At 40.0% G+C, this 16213-nt stretch overlaps 1 protein-coding gene across 5 annotated transcripts in view; it reads left to right on the top strand.

Annotated features, from left to right (window-relative positions):
- REV3L (REV3 like, DNA directed polymerase zeta catalytic subunit) overlaps window positions 1-16213 on the top strand; it is a 190285-nt gene that overhangs the window by 115692 nt on the left and 58380 nt on the right. For all 5 annotated transcript variants that reach the window (XM_062186619.1, XM_062186618.1, XM_062186616.1 and 2 more), the window contains 2 exons: window positions 28-4189; window positions 12074-12969. In XM_062186619.1, the coding sequence (XP_062042603.1) occupies window positions 28-4189; window positions 12074-12969 (5058 nt within the window). The remainder of the gene's footprint in view (window positions 1-27; window positions 4190-12073; window positions 12970-16213) is intronic.

The following is a 16213-nucleotide window of genomic DNA, read 5'->3' as shown; positions in this document are numbered from 1 at the left end:
AAATGACTTCTCTTTCCCCCATTCTAGACAATCCATTGAACAATGAAAATTCTAGAACCCATTCTTCTGTGATTGCAACAAGCAAGCTATCAATAAAACCCTCCATCTTTCACAAAGATGCTGCTACATTAGAACCCCCATCTTCTGCTAAGATTACCTTTCAGTGTAAACACACAAGTGCCCTTTCTTCCCATGTTTTGAACAAGGAAGATTTAATTGAAGACCTTTCACAGCCAAACAACACAGAAAAAGGTCTAGATAGTTCAGTCACATTTACAAGTGAAAGCACTTATTCTATGAAATACCCTGGATCTTTAAGCAGTACTGTCCATTCAGAAAATTCTCATAAAGAAAGTAATAAGAAAGATGTGCTCCCAGTATCCTCCTGTGAAAGTAGTATTTTTGATTATGAAGAAGATATTCCATCTGTTACAAGACAAGTACCATGTAGAAAGTATACAAATATTAGAAAGATTGAAAAGGATGCACCTTTTATACATATGAACCGTCACACTAACGAGAACTCATTGGGCAAAAACTCCTTCAACTTTTCTGACTTAAATCATTCAAAAAATAAATTATCTTCTGAAGGAAATGAAAAGGGAAACAGCACAGCTCTGAATAGTTTACTCCCTTCGTCATTAACTGAAAATTGTGAATTGTTGTCATGCTCAGGGGAGAATAAAACTATGGTACATTCTCTTGATAGCATTGCTGATGAAAGTGGACTAAATAAACTTAAAATCAGATATGAAGAATTTCAAGAACATAAAACAGAAAAGCCAACCCTCAGCCAGCAAGCAGCACACTATATGTTTTTCCCTAGTGTTGTTCTTTCTAATTGTCTCACTAGGCCACAGAAACTGTCTCCTGTCACTTACAAACTACAACCTGGAAATAAACCATCTCGGTTAAAATTGAATAAAAAGAAACTTGCAAGTCATCAAGAGAATTCTACCAAAGGTAGTGGGACTGGATCCACAAAAGATAATTGTATACAAAATAATCCTTATAACAATAATCCTGAGAAGGATAATATATTCGCCACTGATTTCATTAAAGCCACTCGTGGAGCTTTTGAAAATAAAATACCTACAGATGGTTTTATAGACTGTCACTTTGGAGATGGGAACTTGGAAACTGAGCAATCCTTTGGACTATATGGAAATAAATATACACTTAGAGCCAAACGCAAAGTAAATTATGAGACTGAAGATAGTGAGTCAAGTTTTGTAACACACAACTCAAAAATTAGCCTACCTCATCCCATGGAAATAGGAGAAAGTTTAGATGGAACTCTGAAATCTCGAAAACGAAGAAAACTGTCTAAAAAGCTTCCCCCTGTCATCATAAAGTATATTATTATTAATAGATTTAGAGGGAGAAAAAATATGCTTGTAAAGCTAGGAAAAATAGACTCTAAAGAAAAACAAGTCATATTAACAGAGGAAAAAATGGAACTATATAAAAAGCTTGCACCTTTGAAGGATTTTTGGCCAAAAGTTCCTGACTCCCCTGCAACCAAATATCCCATTTACCCACTAACACCAAAGAAAAGTCACAGAAGGAAGTCAAAACATAAGTCTGCTAAGAAAAAAACTGGTAAGCAGCAAAGGACAAATAGTGAAAATATTAAAAGAACTTTGTCTTTCAGGAAAAAACGGTCACATGCTATTCTTTCTCCTCCCTCACCATCTTACCATGCTGAAACCGAAGACTGTGATTTGAATTATAGTGATGTTATGTCTAAACTAGGTTTTCTTTCTGAGAGAAGCACAAGTCCCATAAATTCTTCTCCACCTCGCTGCTGGTCTCCCACTGACCCAAGAGCTGAAGAAATCATGGCTGCTGCAGAAAAAGAAGCAACGCTTTTTAAGGGTCCTAATGCATACAATAGTAAGACTGTTAATTCTCGTATAGGAAAAAATAGTCGAGCGCGAGCACAGGTTAAGAAATCAAAGGCAAAGCTTGTTAATCCCTCTATAGTTACTAAGAAAAGGAACAAGCGAAATCAGACAAACAAACTGGTAGATGATGGAAAAAAGAAACCAAGAGCAAGACAGAAACAAAAGACAAATGAAAAAGGTACATCAAAAAAGCATATAACACTTAAGGATGAAAAAATAAAATCTCAGTCTGGTGCTGAAGTTAAGTTTGTGCTGAAACACCAGAATGTGGCTGAGCTCACAAACAGTCCTGGAGGCTCTCAACTACTTTTTAAACAGAAAGATGTGTCACTCACGGGCTCTGTTATAGAGCATCCTCTTTCTGTTCCTCTGCCAACTGGAATTAATGCACAACAGAAGTTATCTGGCTGCTTTTCTTCTTTTTTAGAAAGCAAAAAATCTGTGGATATGCAGACATTCCCCCGTTCTCGAGATGATCTGCATTCATCAGTTGTATGTAGTTCTGTAGGATCTGGAATCTCAAAAATTAATGCTCAAAGGTCTCATAATCAGAGTGCTATGTTTTCTCTGAAAGAATCAACTTTGATTCAAAAAAATATATTCGACCTTTCCAAACATTTGTCTCAGGTAGCACAGAATACACAGATATCTTCAGGTATAATGTCTCCAAAGACAGAAGAGAATGCAAATATACAAAAAAACTATTTGTCATCTGTTGGAAAGTTAAATGAAAATCGCAGTTCCCTAGAATCAAAGCTGGATCAGGGATGTTCCTCTAATCTTTCACATTGCAAAGACAGTCAGCCACAGGTTGTATGCATGGCAGAACAATCCAAGCACAGTGAATCGTGTACTTTAGGAAATGCAACTTCAGAGGAAAGCCAAATGCCTAATAATTGCTTTGTAACTTCTTTGAGAAGTCCCATCAGACAAATAGCATGGGAGCAGAAACAAAGGGGTTTCATTTTAGATATGACAAATTTTAAGCCTGAAAGAGTAAAACAAAGGTCATTTTCAGAAGCAATTTCACAAACCAAAGCACTTTCTCAGTGTAAAAATCAAAATGTATCAACACCTTCAGCATTTGGCGAAGGACAGTCTGGACTAGCTGTTCTAAAAGAACTGTTACAAAAAAGGCAGCAGAAAGCACAAAATGCAAATATTATGCAAGATCCATTGTCTAGCAGGCATCAACCAAACAAAAATATTTCTAGTTCCTTTGAACACAATAAAGCAAATAAGCAGACACGATCAGTAACATCTCCAAGAAAACCTCGAACTCCCAGAAGTACAAAACCTAAAGAGAAGACTTCCAAACTTCTAAAAGTAGACTCTTTAAATTTACAAAACTCTAGCCAGTTGGATAATTCCCTTTCAGATGATAGTCCTGTCTTTTTTTCAGATCCGGGTTTTGAGAGTTGTTATTCACTTGAAGATAGCTTGTCTCCTGAACATAATTATAATTTTGATATTAATACAATTGGTCAGGCAGGGTTTTGTAGCTTTTATTCTGGAAGTCAGTTTGTTCCAGCTGATCAGAATTTGCCTCAGAAGTTTTTAAGTGATGCTGTTCAGGATCTTTTTCCAGGACAAACTATAGAAAAAAATGAGTTTTTAAGTCATGATAACCAGAAGTGTGATGAAAACAAGCATCATTCTTCAGATTCAGCCTCATGGATTAGATCTGGTACTTTAAGTCCTGAGCTCTTCGAAAAGTCATCCATAGATAGCAATGAGAATCTTCGCCACAGCCAGTGGAAAAATAACTTTCATCCCCTAACAGCTCGGTCCAATTCCATAATAGATTCTTTCTGTGTCCAGCAAGCAGAGGACTGTCTAAATGAAAAATCCAGATTGAATAGGAGTTCAGTAAGCAAAGAAGTGTTTCTTAACCTCCCACAGCCAAGCAATTCAGACTGGATTCAAGGTCACACCAGAAAAGAAATGGGACAGTCAATTGACTCAGTTAATACCTCTTTTACTACAATACTCTCCTCTCCCGATGGTGAACTTGTAGATGCAGCTTCTGAAGATTTAGAATTGTATGTTTCAAGAAACAATATGTTGACACCAACTCCTGATAGTTCACCAAGGTCTACCAGCTCTCCCTTACAATCTAAAAATGGCAGTTTCACTCCTCGAACTGCTCACATTCTGAAACCACTTATGTCCCCACCAAGTAGGGAAGAAATTGTGGCAACATTGTTGGATCATGACCTTTCAGAAACTGTTTACCAGGAACCATTCTGCAGTAATCCTTCTGATGTCCCAGAAAAGCCCAGGTAATGAAAATTTTTTTTCCCCCTTTGAGTCATTCTGAAGAGTTGTATATTACAAATTTGCTATTTGGTTGCAGGTTTTTTGTCTGTAATGCTGTATTTGTAAGTATCTATTGTGAAAACTATTCATAATTATAGACTTACTAAGAAAACACAGCATGGCTTTTGTCCTACTGGCTAAGATGCCTGTGCCCATGTTGGAGTGTCAGGATTTGACACCTGGCTCACTCCTGACTCCAGCTTCCTGCTAATTCAAAACCCAGGAGACAGCAATGATGGCTTGTGATTGGGTTCCTGCTTCTAGCTTCAGACCCAGCCAGGAGCCATTGTGGGCATTTGGGGAATACACCAGCAGATGGAAGGTCTCTCTATTGTCTCTGTGCCCTCAAATAAATAAGCATGAATCTAATTTTTTAATTTAAAAAATTCACAAACTACCCAGACTATTGTATCTAGGGAGATTCACTAAAGTTAATAAATATTGAACTTGAATCTACTACTTAAGAATTAGAGGTATAAAGGCTCACTTTGACATGAGGCAAAGTTTAAGAGGATACCATAAAAATTTTTTCAAAAGATTTTTTTTAAAGACATAGCAACGGGGGTGGGAGTTGGGGGAGAGATTTTCTATCTGCCCATTCATTCCCCAAATGGTACCAATAGTGAGGTCTGGACCAGGCCGAAGCCAGAATCCAGGAACTCCATCCTGGTCACCCACATGGGTGGCAGGGGCCCAAGTACTTGGGCAATATCTTCTGCTTCCCAGGTGTATTAACATAAAACTGGATTGTAAGCAGAGTAATCAGGACTTGAACCAGCACTCTGACGTGGGATGCTGGTGTTGAAGATGAGACTGTTTAACCCACTGCACCATAACACCAGCCTCTTTAATACTTTAAAGGTACTGCAATGATCACTTTAAAATAATTTTTAATAAATATTAAGCTTTTATACATTTTGAAAACAATTTAATTTTTAAAAAGTATTTGAACATGTAAATGTTTTTATTGCCCTTTAACTTTCAAAATAAGATTATTTTATTTATTATAAACTACTTTTTCATGTGTATTCATTATCTTCAATTATATTGTATTGCTTGTTATATATAGTTATTAGCAATGTAAATAGGCTTTAGTTCCCCTTCTCCATCTCTTTCTCTCTCTTTTTAAGATTTACTTATTTATTTCAAAGAGAGAGAGAAGGAAATTTGATATCTGCTGGTTTACCCCCAGATGGCCACAATAGCTGGGGCTGGGCAAGTTTAAGCCAAGAGCCAGGAACTTCTTCCAGGTCTCCCATGTGAGTGTCAGGGGCCCAGACACTTGGGCCATCTTCCGCTGCTTTTTCCAGTTAGCAGGTAGCTGGACGTGAACAGGTACCCATAAAGGATGCCGGCATCGAAGGCAGCAGCTTTACTTGCTACGCTACAACACTAGCCCCTGGATCTCTTTTTTTCGAAAAATGTTTGTTTGAAAGTCAGAGTGATGGAAGGAGGGAGGGAAAAAGAGAGAGTGATTGATTTGTTTTCTGCTTGCTGGTTCACTCCCCAAATGCCTACAACATCCAGGGCTGGGTAAAGCCAGTAGCCAGGAATTCTGTCTGGATCTCCCAGGAACTCAAGCACATCCTCTGCTGCACATTGTCAGGGAACTAGATCAGAAGCAGAGTAGCCAGAACTGGAACTGACACCCTGATATGAGATTCAGGTATTGGCAAGAGTCCACCTGACTCATTGTACCACAATGCCTGCCCCTGTCTTTTAAGAATCTTTCAGGGTCAGGGCTGGCACTTTGGTGTAGCAGGTGAAGCTTGGGCACAAGTTTGAGCCCAGGTTGCTCCACTTCTGACCCAGCTCTCTGCTAATGTGCCTGGGAAGGCAGTAGAGTATGGCCCAAGTACTTGAACCCCTGTACCCATGTGGGAGACTCAGAAGAAGCTCCTGACTTGAGATCTGCCCAGCTCCAGCCATTGTGGCCACTTGGGGAGTAAACCAGTGGATAGAAGATACCTACCTCTCTCTCTTCCTCCCTACCTCCCTCTCTCCCTATAACTGCCTTTCAGATAAATAAGTCTTTGAAAAAAAATCTTCCAGGGAAGTGATAGACATACACAGCAACTGGTGAGTATCCTGTACAAACCTCCATCACTGAATTAGGACATATCTGATAAGAACTAAATTGAAGAACATACTTAATCCAGGAGATTTATAATCTGGTTTTTGTTCCTATCCCTGGGGTTGTGATCCCATATGCTTAACCAGCTTCTGAGAGGTAGTTTATTTCAACCATCCAATGTGAAGCAAAAAATCTCTGGGACTGCTCAATCAGACCCTGCTTGGTTTAAATGATGGAAAGAGATATGAAGAGCCAAGAAAGGCAGAGGCCACCCTGCATATATAAACTGACCTTTGGCGGTACGATGTTCCTGAAAGTAGTTAAAAAAAAAATGCTGTGGATACATGTCATTAAACACTTGCCCTAATTCCCAAAATGTGCAAGGCCAAGAATGAATCCAGGTGTGAACTATGAATTTTGTGATATAATGTGTCAATGTGGGTTTGTGAGTTGTAGCATATGTTCTGCTCTGATTAGGGATAGTGATAATGGGGGAGGCTGTGTATGTATGGAGACAAAAAACAGATATTGGAAATCTCTACACCTTCCTTTTAATTTTTCTGAGAATCTAAAGCTGTTCTGAAAAGTCTATTTCAAAAAAGTGTTTTTAGAGACACAGTAAATGCCAAACTTTTACTCAGCAGATTAGCAATTCCTATAGGATTCTATTTAAGGAAGGAGTAAGAAAAGATGATCAGAAATAGAGAAATTCCCTCCTCCAATGACCAAAAGTAAAGGATAGATTCACACAGTTTTGATTTTGTTTTGCATAGTAACCATATGGGATTTTTTTTTTTTTTTTTTTTTTGGGGTGGGCGCTGTGGCATAGCAGGTAAAGCTACTACCTGCAGTGCTGACATCCCATATGGGTGCTGGTTCGAGTCCCGACTGCTACACTTCCTATCCAGCTCTCTGCTATGGCCTGGGAAAGCAGTAGAAGATGGCCCAAGTCCTTGGTCCCCTGCACCTGCCTGGGAGACCCAGAAGAAGCTCCTGGCTTTGGATCAGCACAGCTCCGGCCATTGCAGCCATCTGGGGAGTGAACCCACAGATGGAAGACCTCTCTCTGCCTCTGCCTCTCTGTCTTTGCTTCTCTGTAACTCTGCCTTCAAATAAATAAATCTTTAAAAAATATATATTTATTATTTATTTGAAATGTGAGGCAACACAGAAGTTTGCATCTACTAGATCATTTGCAAAATGGCTGCAACAGCCAAGTCTGAGCCAGGACCAGGAACCTCAGGAGTTTCAGGGGCTCAAGTAGTTGAGCCATCTTCCACTGCACTCCCAGGTGTGTTGGCAGGAAGCTTGATAGCAAGTGGAGCAGCTGGGACACTGTGCCACAACGCCAGCCCTGCCACCTGGGACTCTATTTTACTGCTAGAGTCTACGAATATCTATTCTTTGATATCCGTTTCCATTTTGGAGGGGGGGGGGGCTTTTGCCTTTATTAGTAGTCTTATGATATTTATATATTTTTAAATTATTTTCACTTTTATGTGAAAGGCAGAGGGAGGTAAAGATAGAAACACTGACAGAGATCTTCCATATGCTAATTTATTCACCAGATGCCCACAAAAGCCGTGACTGGGGCAGGCCAAAGCCAGGAACTCGGAACTCAATCCATATATCCCATGTAGGTTGCAGGGAGCCAAGTACTTGAGTCTTTATCTGCTGCTTTCCAGGTTGTACATTTGCAGGGAGCTAGATCAGAAGCAAAGTAACTGGGACTTGAGCCAGGCACTCCAGGATGGGATGTGGGCATGCCAAATAGCAATTTAACTGCTGTGCCAAATGCCCACCTGTATGGTTTGTTTATTATTTTTTAAATCCTGTGTCAGCAATTTGTTTTTTTAAGATTTATTTATTGAGAGGCAGACTTATATAGAGCGTTCTTTCATCTACTGTTTCACTCCCTAAATGGCCACAAAGGCTGAAGCTGAGCTGATCCAAAGCCAAGGGCCAGCAGCTTCTGCAAGGTATCTCTTACATGGGTGGATGGGCCCAAGTATTTGGACCATCTCCCACGACTTTCCCAGGCTACAAGCAGAGAGCTGAATCAGAAGAGAAGCAGCCGGGACTCGAACCAGCACCCATATGGGATGCTGGTGCCTCAGGTGGAGGCTTAGCCTACTATACCATAGCACTAGTCCCTGTGGTTTATTTTTAAATTGAACATTTTTCTACTTCAGCCTTATATATATATTTAAACTTTTATTTACAAAACTTAGATGTGGTAATCATTAACTTTGTGTAACTTTTTTTTATTATCCTGCTTTGACACTTGTCCTGCAACTAAAATAATAACAATCATCATTCTTGAAAAACAACGTTTTTAAATTTAAAAAAGTTTATATTCAGTATAGAAAATTTAGGAGCATAAATGAAAGAATTAAAAATCATACTAGGGGCCAGTGCTGTGGCATAGCGAGTAAAGTCGTTGCCTGCAGTGCCAGCATCCCATATGGGCACCGGTTGAGTCCCAGCTGCTGCACTTCCGATCCAGCTCTCTGCTATGGCCTGGGAAAGCAGTGGAAGATGGTCCAAGTCCTTGGGCGCCTATACCCACATGGGAGACCCAGAAGTAGCTTCTGGCTCCTGGCTTTGGATTGGCGCAGCTCTGGCTGTCATGGCCAATTGGGGAGTGAAACAGAGGAGGAAAGAGTTTTCTCTCTCTCTGCCTCTCCTTTTCTGTGTAACTCTGACTTTCAAGTAAATAAATAAATCTTAAAAAAAAAATCATGTTATTTCTCTACCTAGTGATAGCCACCAAAATACTTTGGTATGTTTTCTTAGTTTTTTTAAATGTCTGATTTTTAGTTGGTTTTGTGAATTCTTAATCTTACTATAGTCATAGTATTACATCCAAATTTATTAGTATTATAAACATTTTCCAACTTACAAGTTTCTTGAAGGATCTTTTTTTTTTTTTTAATTTTTGACAGGCAGAGTGGACAGTGAGAGAGAGAGATAGAGAGAAAGGTCTTCCTTTTTGCCGTTGGTTCACCCTCCAATGGCCGCCGCGGTAGGCACGCTGCGGCCAGCGCACCGCGCTGATCCGATGGCAGGAGCCAGGTGCTTCTCCTGGTCTCCCATGCGGGTGCAGGGCCCAAGGACTTGGGCTATCCTCCACTGCACTCCCTGGCCACAGCAGAGAGCTGGCCTGGAAGAGGGGCAACCGGGACAGGATCAGTGCCCCGACCGGGACTAGAACCCCGTGTGCCAGCGCCGCAAGGCGGAGGATTAGCCTATTGAGCTGCGGCGCCGGCCTTCTTGAAGGATCTTTTAATGACTCAGTAAATTTCTATCACCTGTATATGACTGGATAAAGAGATTGGTTCCTGTTTTGCCAAAAATATGTGGCTACTTAGAAAAGTTAATAGAAAGTACAATTATAAGATAATTTTATTTCCTGCAAAAATTTTTGAAATCCATGCATAGTTTTTCATAATACACATTTTACATGAACATTTTTAAAGATTGATTTATTTTCTTGAAAGGCATTGTAAGGAGAGCAGAGAAGGAATTATCTTCCATCCACTGGTTCACTCCCCAAAAAGACTGCAAAGAAACCAAGAACCAGAACTCCATCCAGATCTCTCACATGGGTGGTAAGGATCCAGGTTCTTGGGCTATCATCCACTGCTTTTCCAGGCATAAGAGCAAGGAACGGTATTGGAAGTGGAGGGGCTAGGGCTTAAACAGGCACTCCAGTATGAGATGGCAAGCAGCAGTTTAACCTGTTGTACCACAGTGCTGGCCCCTCCAGGAACATTTTGAAGTATGCTTATAAGATAAATTGACTGGGGCCGGCGCTGTGGCACAACAAGTTAAAGCCTGGGCCAGTAGCACTGGCATCCCATATGTGTACCAGCTCGTGTCCTGGCTGCTCCACTTCCATTCCAGCTCCCTGCTAATGCACCTGGGAAAGCAGCAGAAGATGACCCAGCTTGGGCCCCTGTACCCACACGGGAGACCGGGAAGAAACTTCTGGCTCCTGGCTTCAGATCAGATCAGCTCTGGCTGTTGGCAGCCATTTGGGGAATGAACCAACAGATGGAAGACCTCTCTCTGTGTGTCTCTACCTCTCTCTGTAACTCTTTCAAATAAAAATAAAATAAATCTTTTTTTGTAAAGGTTAATTGATCAGTATCTTCTTCATAAAATATTTCTTATCTTTTGGAGTTTTGTCTTTGTATAGCCCTGGAAAGAGTTATGAAGAACCCTGTAAGGCAAAGTCCATACTGCATGTGTATACTGACATTTAGCAGTACCATATTGAAAAATTTAAGGCTCTTGATATATGTTAAAGTTTTTCCAGTGAGTTACAGCGACCCTGTTGGCAATATGCAAGAAAGCTGAATTTACTGTACCTTATCAATTTTTATTCATTTCATTATGACCTCTGTATCACTTACATTAGAATTGGGTGTGATTGTATGGTATGAGTACTAAAGTTCCTTCAACAGCAGTATTTCTGTTTTCCACATGGCCAAGAAATGAGTACAGGGAAGGTGCTGCATGCTGGTTTTAGAGTTTGACTAGTAGAGGCCAAAATCTTTCCATTTAAAGGGAACTTCCAAGGAACTGTGGAAACACTGATGTTCTTCCTTCAACTCCAAATCAGAAAACATAAATCCAGTAAATTGAGTTTTACCTGGAGAATGGCCAGGGCTTTGGAGGGATCATGCTTTAAGAGAAGTTACTGAAAAAACTAAGAACTATTTTTATATCCACAAAAGAATTATGCAGAAGAAAAAGTAGATTTATTTTTGTGTTGTTGCAGTAGGCAAGATATAGCATCAATAGATTAGGGAAAGATAGAGGTTTCACTTAATATTTATAACTACTGGAAATTAAAGCATACTCTTATTTAGTGATTCCACAAATATATATATATATATATATATATATATATATATAATGTAATTATATATATATACACACACACACACACATGCTAGTAACTTTTTCTTGTACTACTGTTAAAGCCTGCCTCAATTAATTTTCAAAACATTTTTCCTTTGGTAGTTTGATAGTAGTATACTACATAGAGGACCTTTTTGAGTCAAATATATTTGGGGTCCTCTGAACCTCTGGATATCCATATCTTTCCCAAGATCTGGGAAGTTTTCAGCTATTGTTTCATTTAGTGTGCTTTCTATACCTTTTCCCTTTTCTTCTCCTTTGAGAATAACTGGTTTGCATATTTGTTTGCTGACTGGTGTCACATAAGTCTCAGAGGCTTGTGATTTCTTTTTCAATGTTTGGGATTTTTTTTTTTTTTTTTTTTTAGTTGACTGGCTTTACTAAACTACTATGAATGCTAGAGTATAAGAAGAGGCTATAGATAACACCAGTGATATAGTCTGTGACTAATAAATTACCCCATTGTTTTTATCCATATGTGGTGACAGTACAGTTGCTTAAGATTAGTTAGAGGAAAGGAATCTGATGAGTTTGTCATTTCCTTGAAAGAAAGTTAGTTTGATAGAACACTAAAGCAAAATAAAAAAATCTTACTCCTTTGGTGTTGATGATATCTTCAAAGAAAATTCATTTAGTGATCATACATTTGTGAGGAAAAACATACTGAGATTAAAGATAAACTGTTCCTGTCTAAAGTAATAGATGGGTGGAAAGAAAGGGGCTTTTTTTTTTTTTTTAAAGACTTTTCTTAAGAGACTTAGAAAAATCTCTAGGATAGAGAGTTAAATATTTTGGTAACTTCTCTTTGAGACAACACAGTTGTTCTAAAATATGTTGTTTACAGGGAGATCGGAGGACGGGTCCTCATGGTCGAAACTAGACTTCCAAATGATCTGGCTGAGTTTGAGGGAGACTTTTCCTTGGAAGGACTTCGTCTGTGGAAAACAGCATTCTCAGCAATGACTCAGAATCCAAGACCAGCATCACCTCTTCGTAATGGCCAACCGGTTGTCAATAAAGGGTCAAGCAATAGCCATAAAATGGTTGAAGATAAAAAAATTGTGATTATGCCTTGCAAATGTGCCCCAAGTCGACATCTAGTTCAAGCATGGCTTCAAGCCAAAGAAGAATGTGAACGTTCCAAGAAACTGCCTAAAACTGAGCCAACTGGAGTTACAAAATCTGCTGAGAACTTTAGCTCTTCAGTTAACCCAGATGACACACCTGTAGTGCCTCCAAAGATGGATGTAAGTCCACATACACTTGCCACTACAGCACATACCAAGGAAAATATTGATAAATCTCAGATTTCTTCACAAGTGTCAACCACAGGATGCAGTCAAACTGCAAGTGAAAGTCAGATGCTGCCACTAGTTGCCTCTGAGAAAGATGAAGATGATGATGATAATCACTATAGCTCCCCTGATTCTCCAGTAATTCCCCCTTGGCAACATGCAGCATCCCCAGATTCCAGAATGTTAAATGGAGATGATAGAACCTCATCGCCAGTAGAGGAGCTCCGTTCTCTGGCTATGGAGAACTTCTTAAAGCCAATAAAAGATGATATACAGAAAAGCCCCTGCAGTGAGCCTCACGAGCCTCTAGCAATATCTCCAATTAATAATGCTAGGACACGAACTGGGAAATGTGAATCATTATGCCTTCATAGTACACCAGTCATACCAAGAAAACTTCTGGAAAGGCTTCCTGAAACAACTGGTCTTAGCCCTTTATCAACAGGTAGGTGTAAAACTGGCTTTTTAAATTTAATTTTATTTGTTTTAAGATTTATTTATTTGAAACAGGTGGAGGCAGCGAAAGAAAGAGAGGTCTTCCATCTGCTGGTTCACTCCCCAAATGGCTGCAGTGGCTAGAGCAGGGCCAGTACAAAGCCTGGAGCCTGGAACTTTTTCTGGGTCTCTCACATGAGCACAAGGGTCCAAAATTTTGGGCCATCTTCTACTGCTTTCCCAGACATATTAGCAGGGAGCTGGATCAGAAGTGGAACACCCATGACTTGAACCAACACCCATATAGGTTGTCGGCACTCTAGGCAGTGGCTTTACCTACTACACCACAGCACCAACCCCTCCATAATTGTTCTTTAAAAATAAAGATAACATTAGATGGAGTAAAAATCGGAGGTTTTAAAATGAAGTTATAGTTCAGAAAGTAAGAGATCATTGTTATTTTATGTCTTAGTTATCACGTGGACATTTTTTCAAGTTCCTGCCTTGTGGGTGAGCCCTCTCAGCAACCTTAACTTGTTGTCAGCTTGATTTTTCCCATTAACTTTTATACATACCCACGCCTCTCCCATCTTTTTTTTTTTTTTAACTTTTATTTAGTGAATATAAATTTCTAAAGTACAGCTTATGAATTACAGTGGCTCCCCCCCCGCATAACTTCCCTCCCACCTGCAACCCTCCCAACTCCCGCTCCTTCTCCCCTTCCATTCACATCAAGATTCATTTTCAATTCTCTTTATATACAGAAGATCAATTTAGTATATATTAAGTAAAGATTTCAACAGTTTGCACCCACACAGAACATAAAGTATAAAATACTGTTTGAGTACCAGTTATAGCATTAATTCACATTGAACAACACATTAAGGACAGAGATCCTACATGAGGAGTAAGTACACAGTGACTCCTGTTGTTGACTTAACAATTTGACACTCTTGTTTATGGTGTCTGTAATCTCCCTAGGCTCTAGTCATGAGCCTAGGCTTTGGAAGCCTTTTGAGGTTGCCGACTTTGATCTTATTTAGACAAGGTCATAGTCAAAGTGGAAGTTCTCTCCTCCCTTCAGAGAAAGGTACCTCCTTCTTTGATGGCCCATTCTTTCTACTGGGATCTCACTCACAGAGATCTTTCATTTAGGTCCTCTTTTTTTTTTTTGGCCAGAGTGTCTTGGCTTTCCATGCCTAAAATACTCTCATGGGCTCTTCAGCCAGATCTGAATGCCTTAAGGGCTGATTCTGAGGCTAGAGTGCTGTTTAGGACATCCGCCATTCTATGAGTCTGCTGTGTATCCCACTTACCATGTTGGATCGTTCTCTCCCTTTTTTTTTATTCTATCGGTTAGTATTTTCAGACACTAGTCTTGTTTATGTGATCCCTTTGACTCTTAGACCTATCAGTGTGATCAATTGTGAACTGAAATTGATCACTTTGACTAGTGAGATGGCACATTGGGACATGCCACCTTGATGGGATTGAATTGGAATCCCCTGGTGTGTTTCTAAATCTACCATTTGAGGCAAGTCAGCTTGAGCATGTCCCAAATTGTACATCTCCCTCTCTTATTCCCACTCTTATATTTAACAGAGATCACTTTTCAGTTAAATTTAAACACCTAAGAATAATTGTTCAACAGAGTTCAACCAATAGTATTAAGTAGAACAACAACAAAAAAATACTAAAAGAGATAAAGTATTAAGTTGTACATCAACAGTCAGGACAAGGGCTGATCAAGTCACTGTTTCTCATAGTGTCCATTTCACTTCACCAGGTTTCCTTTTCGGTGCTCGGTTAGTTGTCACCGATCAGGGAGAACATATGATATTTGTCCCTCTGGGACTGGCTTATTTCACTCAGCATGATGTGTTCCAGATTCCTCCATTTTGTTGCAAATGACCGGATTAAAAAAAAAAAAAAAAAAAAAGCTTTCTTTGCCCTTACATTTCATGCTAGCTTCTATTCTTTCACCTTCCCTTCAAGGCCAAGTCCTTATAATATTTATTGAATTTGACAACTCCATTTATTTTACCTTAACATTCATTTCTTAATCTGAATTAATCTGAATTCTGCCCCTAATATTCCAGTATTATTGGCTTTTGTAAAGAGCCCCAGCCAACATCTGTAACTAAAGCCAATGGATATATTTTGCTGGTATTACATGCCTTTTTTAAAAAAGATTTATTTAGGACCAGTCCTGTGGCGTAGTGGGTAAAGCTGCCTCCTACAGTACAGGCATCCCATATGGGTGCTGGTTCGAGTCCCAGCTATTCCACTTCCAATCAAGTTCCTTGGTAATGTTCCTGGGAAAAGCAGTGGAAGATGGCCCAATTGCTTAGGCCTTTGCACCCATGTGGGAGAGCTGGAAGAAGCTCTAGGCTGCTGGCTTAGGATCAGCCCAGCTCTGGCTGTTGTGTCCATCTGGGGAGTGAACCAGTGGATGGAAGACCTCTCCCTCTCCCTCTCTCTCTCTCTCTCTGGACCTCTGGACCTTTGCCTTTCAAATTAATAAAACTTTTTTAAAATGTAGGCACAAATTTATTTGACCAACAGAGTAACAGGGGGAGGAGCAGGGCAGGGATAGACAGACAGACATATCTTCCATTCATTGATTCACTGCCGAGATAGCCGTAATAATGGACTGGGCCAGGCTGCATCCAAAAATTCATTTGAGTCTCCCATGTGGGTTCATTACCAGGTTCATTAGCAGGGAACTGGATTGGAAATAGAGCGGCAGGTACTCAAACCAGTACTCATGGGGCCAGCACTGTGGCATAGCGAGTAAAGCCACCACTTGCAGTGCCTGCTGCTCCACTTCTGATCCAGCTCTCTGCTATGGCCTGGGAAAGCAGTGGAAGACAGCCCAAGTCCTTGGGCCCCTGCACCCACATGGGAGACCTGGAAGAAGCTCCTGGCCCCTGGCTTTCGATTGGTTTGGCTCCAGCCTTGCAGACATTTAGGGAGTGAACCAAAAAATGGAAGATTCTCTCTCTCTCTCTTTCTCTTTCTTTTTCTCTTTATCTCTATTCTCTCTCTGCCTCTGTAACTCTGATTTTCAAGTAGATAAAAATATTAAAAAAAAAAAAAATGTACTCAGACATGGGATACCACCATCCCAGGTGACGTCTTAACCCACTGTGCCACAATGCCTGGCCCTTTACATATCTTTTAAGTAGCCTTTGTCTTAATGACCACACCTTCATTCTTGGAGCTGCTTCTTCCCTTGGGTTTCCTACTTTTCT

The sequence above is a fragment of the Lepus europaeus genome, chromosome 3 (genome assembly GCF_033115175.1).
Source record: "Lepus europaeus isolate LE1 chromosome 3, mLepTim1.pri, whole genome shotgun sequence".
NCBI lineage: Eukaryota > Metazoa > Chordata > Mammalia > Lagomorpha > Leporidae > Lepus > Lepus europaeus.
The sequence above is the reverse complement of the archived record's forward strand: the minus strand, read 5'-3'. Positions and strand labels throughout refer to the sequence as shown.